Source organism: Trichechus manatus, unplaced genomic scaffold (genome assembly GCF_000243295.1).
Source record: "Trichechus manatus latirostris isolate Lorelei unplaced genomic scaffold, TriManLat1.0 scaffold00021, whole genome shotgun sequence".
Classification (NCBI taxonomy): Eukaryota; Metazoa; Chordata; class Mammalia; order Sirenia; family Trichechidae; genus Trichechus; species Trichechus manatus.
In genome coordinates, this window is record NW_004443957.1 from 20,967,442 (window position 1) to 20,981,438 (window position 13,997).

Consider the following 13,997-nt stretch of genomic DNA (forward strand, 5'->3'; position numbering starts at 1 on the left):
TGAGTCCTGCCTTACTAACACAACTGCCACCCATCCTCCCTCATTAACATCATAGAGGCAGGATTTACAACATACAGGAAAATCACACAATACCAGGAACCATGGTCCATTCAAACTGATACACACATTTTTGGGGCGACATAATTCAATCCATAACATGTTCATTGAAAATTATAGAATATACCTGCAAAACTATATGGGCTTGCTAATCTTGGTAGAGGTAGGTCTTTGATCACCTTTATTTTCTATGGTTATTGATTTGTTCAGCTTTCTCTCTCATTTTGATATAATTTTAGACTGTATATTTTCCTAGAAAAATCATACAGTTCATCTAGATTTCCAATTTATTGGCAAGAAGTTGCACAAAATATTTTCTTATAATTACTTTAATATCTTCCATGGCCATGGACATTCTACTTTTCTTGTTGCTACTATGTATTTACTATTTAAGCAAAATACTAAAAGCAATCTTTTTATCCCCCTCAGCTGATTGCTACAAATTCTAGTAATTTATATCTTTAGTTCTTATAGAAAATAGCCGTCTCAAACTCATAGTTTTGATGTTATTTGAAAGATACTGCAACCCCTATGCTTTCTCATTTTTTATCCTTATCCTGTTAATATTTTATTAATAATAGCAACCACTTTGAGTGGTTCCTATGTGTCAGACATTTGATCAATAGGCCCCATACTCACATTATTTAATTCTCATAATAGCTCTAAAACCCATTGCATTGAGTCGATTCCAACTCCTACTGTCCCTATGGGACAGTGTAGAACTGCCCCATAGGGTTTCCAAGGAGCAGCTGGTGGATTCAAACTGCCGACCTTTTAGTTAGCAGTCAAAGTCTTAACCACTGCACCACGCTGTACTAGCTCTAATCCGAGTCCATTCCAACTCATAGCGACCCTATAGCTCTAGGGCCTAGGAATTAGTGTTCCCATTTTATGGATGAGGAAACTAAGGCTTAGAGAGATTATGTAACTCAGCCAGAAATATTCAGTTAATTAGCAAATGGCAGACTGGTATGGGAACTAGGTCTGTTAGATTAAGCTTGTGCTCTTAATCACCAGTTTCTACTTTCATAAGTCTTCCCACTGTTCTCAACTATAATACTTACCTTTGTGCTAAAAATAAGGATATAATCATGTATCAAGGGTCAAAATAAACCACACAATAGCTTAAAAGGAACTATAAATTGTTAACCTGAAAAAAACCTTATTAAAATTTTTTAAAGGATACTTGTTTGCTTTTCAGATATACCTGTGAGCTTTCTCTACCTTTTCTCAGTATTCGAGACTAGACATAGAGCCTGTTATGTAGTATTTAGTCTGCCACCAAAGATAGCACTTTTTTGGTGTATGGAGCGATAACTAGGTGCTAATTAGTAATTTCAATGAATTTTAACTAAATGGGGCAATAAAGCGATGTTCCATTGCCTGGGATCCCTGATTTGGTACATCCCTGATAGTAAGGGACATTCAAGGTGTAAGATAATCCCAGGATTTATATTTGATATGAGGTCCTGGGTAACACGGAGTAGGGTAGGGAAAGGGCCAACGCTGTAGGATCTAGAACCTACTTAAGTTCTCCACCCTAGCTTACCACAGCCTACCTGGCTCCCATAGTCCAGAGGATGCCTGTTGGGCAGGTGGTTTGAGTAGAATTACAGAAAAGCCACAGGACAGGTATTAACTAGATATTGACTTTTCCACTACAGTTGAAAAATAGACTATCTTTCAATTATAGTGAGTCTGCATTATTAATTAGAAAGGCATTCAAGCATAATGATTAAGAATGGGTCCTGGAGCTAGACCTCCTGGGTTTGGGTTTTAGCTCAGCCATTTATTACTTGGACCATTACTTAAACTCTTGGTACCATAATTTCCTTATCTGTAACATGGATATTATAATAATACTGTTATGAATTGAATTGTGTCCCCCCAAAATATGTGTTGTAAATCCTAACCCCTACACCTGTAGTTATAATCCCATTTGGAAATGGGTTTTCTTTGGTATGGTAAGAGGCTTTATCAGTGTAGGGTGTGTTTTAAACCAATCACCTTTGAGGTATAAAAAGAGCAGATTAAGAGAAGCAAGCAAGCAGAGATGGGAGAACATAGGTGCTAAGCCACATGAAGATTGCTAAGGAAGAAACTGAAAAGAAACAAGGATTTTCCTCAGAGCCAACAGAGATAGAAAGCCTTCTCCTAGAGCCAGCACCCTGAATTTGGACTTCTAGCTTCCTAAACTATGAGAAAATAAATTTCTGTTTGTTAAAACCACCCATTTGTGATATTTCTGTTAGAGCAGCACTGGATAACCAAGACATCTACCTCACAGGATTGTTGGGAGGATCAAGTACTCAGAAAAGTGCCTGACATACAGCAAACTCAGGTAATTGTAATATTATTATTATTTTTTTTGCTGTTAACATTCTGGGTTTCTTTTTTTTTAAATTTATTTTGTTGTGGTTGAGAATACACACAGCAAAACATGCACCAGTTCAACTGTTCCTACATGTACAAATCAGTAACATTGATTACATTCTTCAAGTTGTACAACCATTCTCACTTTCTCAGTTATTCCTCCTCCATTAACATAAACTCACTACCCCCTAAGGTTCCTATCTAATCTTTGCAGTTACTGTTGTCATTTTAATCCCCTATAGTTCTTAAAAGACCACAATGCTCACAGCAGACATTTTTCACTAATTTAGCGAAACTATTGGTTTTAAGAAGACTTTAGGGGATATTTTTGGTTTAAGTTTTAAAGATTATCTCAGGGCAGCAGTTTCAGGGGTTCATCCAACCCCCATGGCTCCATAAAGTCTAGAGTCGGTGAGAATTTGAAATTGTGTTCTGCATTTTCCCCTTTTTGATCAAAGAGTCTTCTATAGAATCTTTGATCAAAATGTGCAGTAATGGTTGCCAGGCATCATCCAGATCTTCTGGTTTCATGGCAAAGGAGGCAGTTGTTCATGGAGGTAATTAGCCACACATTCCATATCCTCCACTTATTCCTGACACTCCTTCTTCCTTTGTTGCTCCAGGCAAATAGAGAGTAATTGTCATGCCTTGGATGGTCACTTGCAAGCTTTTAAGACCCCAGGCATTATGAAATGAACTAGGAGGTAGAACGGAAGCATTAAACACGTTATTAGGCCAATTAGCTGGGATGTCCCATGAAACCATGACCTTAAATCTCCAAACCAAGGAACCAAATCTCAGATTTTTGGTTGTACATAATCAGCCTCAGCAGCTACTTTTTTTTTTGTTGTTGTTGTAAATGTATCTATCACGCAACTTTTGCCAAGTCAGCTTTTTACAGGTGTACAACTTATTGACATCAATTACAATCATTAGCTGTGCAACCATACCCTTAATCAGTGTGATTTTTCCATCACTGTTAACCTGCTCTTTCCCCCTCCCTCCCACCTCTGGTAACCACTAATAAACTTTGGTCTCTATACATTTGCCTTTTCTTGTCTTTTTATATAAGTGAGGTCATACAATATTTGTCCTTTTGTGATTGACTTATTTCACTTAGCATAATGTCTTCAAGCTCCATCCATATTGTAGCATGTATCAAGACTTCATTTCTCCTACTGGCAGAGTAGTAGTCCATTGTATGCATGCACCACATTTTGTTTGTCCATTCATCTGTTGATGCCATTTAGGTTGTTTCCATCTTTTGGCTATTGTGAATAGTGCTGCAGTGAACATTGGTGTACAAGTCTTTGTTTGAGTCTCTGCTTTCAAGTCTTTGGGGTATATACCCAGGAATGGAATTGCTGGGTAGTTCTATTTTTAGTTTTTTGAGGCATCGCCACACTGTTTTCCACAACAGCTGTACCATTTTTCATTCCACCAGCAATGGAAGAGGGTTCTAATTCCCCCACACCCTCACCAACATTTGTTATTTTCTTTCTTTTTTTCAATCTTAGCTGTCCTAGTGGGAATGAAATGGTATCTCATCATGGTTTTGATTTGCATCTCTCTGATGGCTAATGATATTGAGCATCTTTTCATGTGTTTGATGGCCAGTTGAATGTTCTCTTTGGTGAAATGTCTATTCAAGTCCTTTGCCCATTTTATGATTGGGTTATTTGTCTTTTTGTAGTTAATTTGTCGAAAGTTTTTTATCTATTTTGGTTATTAGATTCTTATCGGATGTATGATTTCCAAAGATATTCTCCTAGTCAGTAGCTTGTCTTTTCACTTTTTTAGGTAAAGTCTTTTGAAAACCAGAAGTTTTTAATTTTTATGAGTCCTATTTATTTATTTTGTCTTTTGCTGTTTGTGCTTTTGTTATTATATTAGATAATCCATTGTTAAAAGCTAGACTTGACAGCATTGCCCTGCATTTTCTTCTAAGAATTTTATCGCTTTAGTTTGTACATTTAGGTCCTGAATCCATTTTGAATTTGTTTTTGTGTATGATGTGAGGCGTGGATCCTGTTTCACTTTTCTGCATGTGGTAATCCAGTTTTTCCAATACCGTTTATTGAAGAGAGTCTTCTTTCCCCATCAAATGGACTTAGCACTCTTGTCAAAAATCAATTGACCATAGATGTGTGGGTTTATTTTTGGTCTTTCAATTCTATTCCATTGGTCTATGTGTCTATTGTTATACCACTACCATGCTGTTTTAATTACGGAAGCTATATGTTTTAAAATCAGGAAGTACAAGTCCTCCTACTTTGGTCTTCTCTTTCAACATTGCATTAGCTATTTGAGGCCTCTTGCCATTCTACATGAAGTTGAGGATTGTTTTTTCCATTTCTGTAAAGAAGGTTGTTGGAATTTTGATCGGAATTGCATTGAATCTATAGATCACATTGAGTAGTATTAACTTCTTAACAATATTGTCTTCCAATCCAAGAACACAGAACATCTTTCCATTTATTTAAGTCTTCTTTAATCTCTTTCAGCAGTGTTTTATAATTTTCATTGTGTAAGTCCTTCACGTCCCTGTTTAGATGTATTCCTAGATATTTTATTCTCTTAGATGCTATTGTAAATGGAATTGTTTCCCTTATTTCCTTTTCAGATTTCTCATTGCTGGTGTATAGAAACCCAACTAATTTTTGTTAGTAATATTATTTTTAATTAGGATAGTTTATCATGTGGCTTTCCTTAAAACAGGTGGAAATAAAATGATTGGTTCCATTCTCTGAGTTAAATGTTTTGAACTGAATCGTAATGGATCAGAAAAGGTTTATGACAGCAGTTTAAAGAGATAAGAATTGCTCCCAGGCTGGCAGGATTAGATTGTAGCTTGATGAAACATACTAACATCCATAGAAAATTGATGTCAGCCACGATAGGAGTTGGCTATAGAAGCTTATATTCCCTTCTGCAATCTGGGCACACCCCAACTCTGTACAGGGGACAGGTATCCTTGTGCATAGCCCACCATTTCATTCCAAATAGCAGGTATCTGTCCCCACTGCAATAAGCAATCTGATAGGACTAAGCTCTTGGATCACATGATGAACTCCTCTAATCTACAAAACAACCTTCTGATTGTAATTTGGTTTCTCATGTAGTTTATCTATATGGAGAGGCTATATTGGCTAGATGACTTGAATGTACAGCTGCAGATCGTTCTAAGTCTCACTAGAAATTTATACATTAGCTTTTACATGTTAATCTTAGGATTGCTTTGTTAATGCAAGTCTGTCCCTGATTAATAAATCCACTCTCCTTGTACTAAGTATGTAGTTGAGCCTACAAAGCTGAGAGCCAAACCCTGAACCATGGTAGATTCACCAAGATAATGCCCTGCTGGCCCTTTTCAGAGAACCACACCACAGGCTTTACTTCATTGGCTGGAAGTGATTTGTATTTTCCTTATTTGGAGTTTCCATATGTGTGTTAGTGTTGATATTCGTTAATATCACTATTGCCAGTTTGCTGAAGTGATGTGGAGCATCCCAACTTCTCTCCCTGAATCTTTGGGCCAGCTTAACATGACCAGGAAACCATTGAGTGGCAAGCAGTAGACTGAGCAATATAGGAAGAAAGACCTAGTTACTGCCCTGTAAGATCTCACTTTGTGGAACTGTTGTTCTGCTGTATGCCAAATTATAGCGAACAGAGCTGAAAGGAACCTTGAAGATGAACTAGCTCATTTTTCCTCCCATTTTACAGATGGAAAAGCAGAGGTTACTTCTCTACAGCCATATTTTCTTTATGGTCTGTTAATAGTCCCTGTCTAAGGCTTAAGTATATTCACCTGGTCTCAGGTGACCTTTCAGTAACATTCCTCTTCCTCGCCTGAGTCTCATCTGACCAGTACAAAAATTTAACTGCCAAAGGCACTTTCTTTCCTAAGGTTCTGGCAACATTTCTCTCTTTGTTACATACCATTGATATCCAGGTTCACATTTGAAGTATAATTGCATCTTTGATTTCAGACTGTGTTTCTAATTGCATCCTTTGTAGCCTGACTGATGTAATGATCTTTTTGACCACTTTGGAGATAGATTTCATGGTAACTAATCAGATCTCTTTTTATCATGGTCAGAGATGCTGAATTTGTCATGTTGTGGTCCTTGTTTTTGACTCTGTACCCCTAACTTTAGACATACTGTTTCATGATCTAATAATAAACTTCAGCAGCACCTCTTTAAATAATAATCACTATATACCCACAATATGATTATATTTGGTTAATTCTATAAAAATTTGTAGACAATAAAAATTTCTTTTAATATTTTTATTCATGTTTGTTTTAATCACAGTAGCAGCTTATATTCATAAAACAATTTTTTTCTTTCCTTTCTTTTCTCTTTTCCTTCTTTTTGGGTATGCAATATTATGTGTTTTAAGTTTCTTCTTCTAATGGCAAAACTGTCTTATTAGCTTAGCATTACTTTTTTACATATATTTAAAAAAATTTAATAGCAAGTTATAAATGAATGTCCATTTTCTTGTAATGCATCTTTGCATATTTCCAAGAGGGAAGTGAGACAGCAAATGTGAATTAACATAGCATAAGCAAAGTGCATTCATGTAAATGCTCAGAGGGTTAGTCAGGGAGCACTTCCTGGGAGAATTATGCTTTGAACAAGATTTTAAGAGAGGGTACAGATATGAACTGGTAAAGAGGAAGGGGTCCGAAAAGTGGGAAGTGTTACTTACAAATTATGCACTGGGGAGCTGTATCAGAAGTAGGTGGAATGGGTGCTAGGAAAAATAATACCCACTGCAGAATGTTTAATCAGGCACTTGACTACTTTTCCTAAATTTCCTAAGGGGAAAGCCAAAAAGGGGAGAGAGACAGTGCTTCCCCTATTGGAGCTTCCAGTCTTGCTGTTGAGACAAGGCAACAAAAAGACAAAGGAGGAGCCTTGAAAACCAGTGAGAGTGGTTTGGATCTTATAGGTATGAAATGGAGGGAGCCCTTGAGAGTCTCCTGTATCATTCTGCTTCTATAATTTGCTCAGGCGAAAGAGGCCTGAGCTGGGAAAGATCAAACGGAGTGGGTGGCTAGGTTTCAGAATCAATTTTGTAGCTATATAATATCAATTAGCAGAAGAGCTTTTCCTCACACAAAACTATTTTGAATCACTTTAGAAAAAATAGGCTGCCTAAAATCTTTTGTCCGTGATTAACAATGAATAGAAAATTACTGGTTTGCTCTTGCAAACAACACTTAATGTCAGTAACTTCAGGCAAGTTTTGCAATTTTACGGTAAATTTTTATACTGAAACCAGTTTAGGAAGCTATTTAGTCCATGGTTTTTTTTAGTGGAAAGATGATGTGGGTAGACTAGAATAATGACATTACTTTTCTGCACCAAAATATTAGCAAGGTACTAATGGCTCCAATTTGATACTGTCACTTCAAAAAGTAAAGGAGAGCGATCAAGTTGCTTATGAAAACATTTTAGATTATGTGAAAAATAGCATCACTTTATAATAGTTGATATAGGAAATAATTTAGGTTTTGCTTTTAGTGCATTGATTTATCTCCATCTTGAATCAGGCCTAAAAGAGAAAGTTTCTAGATTTTTCTTGCTATGTATGAAGTTCTCTGATAATTATTTGATCTCAGGCCGTAGAGATGTAGATTGTATTTTCTCCCTTTCCTCCTCTTCTTTTCATCCGCCTCTTTGCTACTTGCAAATTGTTCTGTGATTTCCACTATCTCCACTGTCTTTCCAGTGGGAGGTCTCCAGAGGTCCTTGGTTTCTTGGAACGACATTTGAGGCATGTTTAAGTGCCTTACAACATTCCTGGGTTTAGATGGGTTTTGATTCACATGGATTGGTGGTAGGTCTCTGAAAGGCACCAGCACAAAAATGATAGGAATCCTGGGGTCTGGGATCAGGCTGGGTAGTATCTGTCCACTTGTCACTGGAAAAAATTATCTGGGAAAGACATTGTTTAAGGGATAGCTCTCTAAAGCTGACTGAACTTTTAGGTTGTGATTCTCTTTTGTCTGGGGAAGAACATCAGTGAAATAAGGCTTCACTCCTGCTCTGGTATTGATTTCATACGCATTGTGCCTGTCAGCCAGTGCTCTTCCAGGTAAAATAGGCTGGAAAACGGTTGATCCTGAGACACCACTCACAAAGTTGTTGAGGAGAGAATGCCAAATCCCACCACTTATTGGACTCAAAGTGACCTGCGGCCATAAACTGGCCAGGCTCTGGAGAGCTTCACGGTTCCACGCTGAGGCAGGAAAGTCAGTCTCAGTGCGATAGAGCTGAGAAAAGTAAATACTATGAATAACGTTTGGATACGTCATCCGGAAATTGTACATTTTGCTGATGCAGCAGTGGGTAGCTTCATTACAAGGAGAGTTGTTGGAATACAGAATGATGTGCCTGATGCCATCGTTATTGTATAAGGCTGAGTCAAGATAACTTTTTGTCTGAAATAGCATTGATTCTGGATGAATATGGCTCTCAGTGCAACTACTAGCATGGCCCTTTTGCACCAGGCTGCCAGAAGAAGTTTTTAGTTCATAAAATAAGAGGTGTTTTGTTTGAGGATGCACTGGCCCATAAGCGAATCCAAAAGTCTGATAAAGTTCTGTGTAGGCAACTTTTGCTTCTTCACCTGTTCGAATATGGTAAGGGCAATTAGAACAATCTAGAGAGAAGCTAAGCCAGTAGTAAGGTTTTACTGTTGTTCCACAGTTTGCTAGGTATTCCTCATATAAAGGCTCCATTTCCAGTTTTATTGTCTTCTAGCTGCAACCCTAGAAAACGAAGAGAAATTATATGTAAAACCATACAGGAAAAACTAAACACAATGCATTAATTTATTGTCATATCATCCTTTAAAGGAGGTAGCACAATAACTAAAGTAGCATCTTTGATTCTAAAAGGGAGTGATATCCATAGACCAGAAAGTTCAGAATCCATCTTTATTTAGACTCCTGGGGGTAGGGAGGAAACAAAAGAGAAAGGCATGTGGTTAAGATTGTGTGTCAACTTGGCTGGGCCATGATTCTCGGTATTTTAATGTAATCACTCCCATGATTAAATATACTGTAAGTAGCCAGTCAGATAAAAGGGAGTCTCCTTGGGGGTGTGGCCCGAATCTGTATATAAGCAGACGTTCTGGCTTTTTGCTCTCTCTGGATCCTGCGGCTGCTTCCTGTCGTCTCATCTCCCGTTCTTGGGACTTGAGCTGTCAGCTTATCTGCCAAACCTGGGATTCGTCGATCTGCACAGCCTGTGAGCAGGAGCCCTGCTCTCCCACCTGCCGATCTTGGGTTTGCCACCTTCTGCAGCTGTGTGACTTGGGAGAGGCCTCTACCCTGTGACTTGGGACGTTCTAGCCTCTACAATCCCGTGAGCTGTTTCCTTGATATAATCTCTCTCTCTCTATATATATATTTATACACTTTACTGGTTTTGCTTCTCTAGAGAATCTAGCTGTCTTAGTCATCTAGTGCTGCTACAACAGAAATACCACACGTGGATGGTTTTAATGAAGAGAAGTTTATTTCCTCATAGTCAAAGTAGGCTAAAAGTCCAAATTCAGGGCATCAGCTCCAGGGGAAGGCTTTTTCTCTCTGTCGGCCTTCTTCTCTTCAGTGTTCCCCCAGACTAGGAGCTTCTCTGCTCAGGGACCCTGGTCCAAAGGACGGCGCTCTGCTCCCGGCACTGTTTTCTTGATGGTATGAGGTCCCCCTTTCTCACTGCTCACTTCTGTCTTTTATATCTCAAGAGATTGCCTCAGGACACAATCCAGTCTTGTAGATCAGGTCCTGCCTTACTAACACAACTGCCACCCATCCTCCCTCATTAACATCATAGAGGCAAGTTTACAACATACAGGAAAATCACACAGTACCAGGAGTCATGGCCTAGCCAAACTGATACACACATTTTTGGGGGGACGTAATTCAAACCACGACACCAGCCTAAGACAGCATAATAACTTTACCAGTTTCATAGATTTCGAGACAGTGGAGCAAATGGGTTATCAGTGCAGGTTTTAGAAACGAACTGCCTTGTTTTAGATCAGAGCTGTGCCACTTACTAGCTGTGTGACCTCAGGCAAGTTAAATTATTTAATGTCTGAGAGCCTCGGCTTCCTCACCTATAGTGTAGATAATAAGAATACCTACTTCATAGGATTGTCTTGAGGATTGAATGATTGAATAAATATGAAACGCTTTCCTATGTACCTGACACATAGTAAGGACTCAATAAATACCAGCTCTTACCAGTAGTAATAGTACAAATCCCATGGTGATCTAGATGATTCCTGTTTATGAAAATCCGAAGAAATAAGCATGGGTTTTACATTTTGTTCACAATGTTCTTCCTTTATCTCTTCTCTGAACACGATAGTGTCTAATATATTGCGCAAAGAGTTTGAGTGTGCTTGGATTTAAAGTCACCTAGTTCTTAAAATAACTGGCAATAATTTGGAGGTGGTTATCCTTTTGGGAAGAGGGTCATGGGGTCTGTCCTGCTTAATTAGAGAAACTTCTTCTAGAGGTGCCACTTGAGTATTCTTTGGGTCATGGATACTCATTCATTGATGTTTGAGTTTTATTTTCCCTGGGTGGTCTTGTTAGAGCATTTTTGAAATTTTTGTTGTTCATGTTAGTTGCTGTGGAGTTGATTCCAACTCATGGTGACCCCTTGTGTGCAGAGTAGAACTGCTCTGTAGGGTTTTCAAGGCCGTGGCCTTTTGGAAGCATATCACTAGGCCGGTCTGCTGAGGCACCTCAGGGGGGTTCAAACCACCAGCCTTTCAGCTAGTAGTTGAGTGCTTAACCATTCGTCCCCCGCCCCCCAGCATCCCGGGACTGCTTTGAAACTTTACTATTCTGGAAAGCAAATACGGTTCTTTAGAATATTTCAAATCAGTAGTTTCTGTGATACTAAACCCAGAAAATGGAGATCTTTAAGTTATGGTCATTTCTTTTAAAAAATATTCCTTTGGTTATCATTGTTCCCAGGCAGCTATGTAGGACATTATAATATGGTTTTTAAAATCATTTAAAAATAATTTTTTATTATACAAGTATTGTATGTTTATTGTAGAATATTTAAAAAATACTGATACATAAAGAAGAATATAAAAACCTGTACCATGTTATACCGCCTTATATTCCCATCACTGTTAATAGGTATATTCCCGCCAGGCTTTTTGCTATGTTATGCGTAATATAAATAACATCATGTTTTATATCTTTCTTTTTCACTTAGTATTATGTCACGAGCACTTTCTCATGTTATTAAAAAGTCTTCAAAAAACAATATCCTTGGCTAATTAGTATTTTATTATATAACTTTAACATTACAGTTCTTGCCTCATTTTTATTAACTAACACTTTGATGAACGTTTCTGTAAATAAATCGCTCATGTATCTGATTCTTTAGTATAGGTGACTAGAAATTGTATTATTAGGTCAAACTTTGTCAGATCGTTTCCTAGAAAGGTATACCAGTCTCATCTCTCACATTCTCTCTCAGTGTTGTTTATCACCGTATTTGAGAAGCAGGCGTTGATATCTCTGTTGTTATAATTTGTACCTTTTCTGTTCCTAGTGAGGTTGAACAGTTTTTCACATGTTTATTGGTTTATGCCAAACCAAAAACCCAAACGTGTTGCTGTCAAGTCGATTCTGACTCATAGTGACCCTATAGGACAGAGTAGAAACTGCCCCATAGGGTTTCCAAGGAGCGACTGGTGGATTCGAACTGCTCCATAGGGTTTCCAAGGAGTGACTGGTGGATTCGAACTGCTGATCTTTTGGTTAGCAGCCAAATGCTTAGTATTTATTTTTCTGATAAATATCTTTGCTCCTTTACCTACTTTTTGTTTTGAGTTTACCCTATTGACTTACAAGAGCTCTTTATGCATCAAGCATATTAACTATGTCATTTTTGTTGCAAATATTTTGCCTGGTTTATAGATTACTGCCTTTTAATTACTCTATTTTAATTGCACCAAATTTTACATTTTTATGTGGTCTGATCTTTACTTTTGTGGTTTATTTTTTAACTCCTGTATTTAGAAAAGATTTCTTCATTAAAGGACAATTAAGTATTCCACCATATTTTTTTCTAGTTTATGGTTTCATTTTTTACATTTAACTTTTTATCCATCTGAGAGTTTTGCTGAGATATGGTGCATTGCTGTCTTGAAATAGTAAATAGACACTGTCTTGAAAACAATAAAACAGATAAAGCAGGAAATTTAGATAAGATAAATGACCATTGCCATGCAGTATACCTTCACTTTTCTAAATCTAATGTATCGTTTCACAGAGAGTCTTTGTGGCCTCTCATATGGAGCCATGGTGGCACAGGAGCCCTCGTGGCGCTGTTGTTAAGCAAACTCTCGGCTGCTAACCAAAAGGTCAGCAGTTTGAATCCACTAGCCACTCCATGGGTGAAAGATGTGGCAGTCTGCTTTCCACAGCCTTAGAAACCCTATGAGGCAGTTCTGTTCTGTCCTACAGGGTCGCTATGGGTCAGAGTTGACTTGATGGCAATAGGTTTTTGGTTCATCTGGAAGCATTTGTATGGACTTATTGTCTCCTCAGAAGCCAGTCACTGCTGTATTTGATATGACCCGATATCTAGGCTGGAACCTGCACAGTTCCTAAGCCAATACTGTCCTGGGCAGAAAATATTTCAAGAGCCGCAATCCAGCTATAGGTGGAGTGTGGCTTTACTCAAGTTGCCGTTATTCTATTGGCCAGTGTCCCTTAGTAACTCTGGCACCATATATCCATCAAATCCTAGCTTTCTCCTAATCTCTGCCATGTCAGCTGGGTCCATAGGGCTTTTATCTCAGTTTTCTCTTTAGTACTAAAGTATCCTGATGTAAATAAATTCTTGCCCTGAGTCTTCTTAGTTCTTGTATAGCTTTTTCTTGGGGGAGCTGGACCTTTTTTTTTTCAGTGTCTCTAGCTGTTTAACCCTTAGCAATGGGCCAACCATCTGGAACCATGGCACCATCTCCTACTTGATCCTGTGTGCTGTTTTCTCCTAGGACCTCCTCCTCTTTCAGCCTTACTCATCATACTGGATCTCTTGGCTATCAAAACTTGCTGAGGCCAAGCCAACATGCTCACTTTTCTTTTGAACATTGTGCCCTGAATGTGTTCTACCACCGGGTGGCACACCTGACCTCCAGGTTACTGCTCAAGTATAACTTCAACTCACCCATAGAAAATTTACACATTTATTTGACTAAAATGTTATGGAAGCAATGCTATGAGGCTGTTTTCTGCCTTTTTTGCGGGGGCAGTGGGGAGTTAACTATACAATGATCCCAGAATTACCTCCTAGGGAAGCAGAAGTCTCTGTCTTTCAGGATAAAGCAGTAAGATGGAAACTCATGATTGCTTCTCCTCAACACTCCTTCCTTTGCACCCCTCTCCCATGGCTGTTTTAGCTGGGAATGGTGCAGCATTGCTGTATTTAAGGAGATCTTGGTGACCAGTGGGCTTGATATGTAATGAAGGGAGCTTGGGAATCCCATTCTTGCTGATGGCTTTTCAG

The 13,997-nt window shown here is 38.4% G+C and overlaps 1 protein-coding gene across 1 annotated transcript; it reads right to left on the minus strand.

The window, feature by feature from the left end:
- Positions 1-8,014: 8,014 nt before the first annotated feature.
- APOBEC4 (apolipoprotein B mRNA editing enzyme catalytic polypeptide like 4) lies at positions 8,015-9,187 on the minus strand. Its single transcript, XM_004391456.1, is given in 1 exon segment — positions 8,015-9,187. A coding segment is annotated over 1 exon segment (1,173 nt).
- Positions 9,188-13,997: the final 4,810 nt, after the last annotated feature.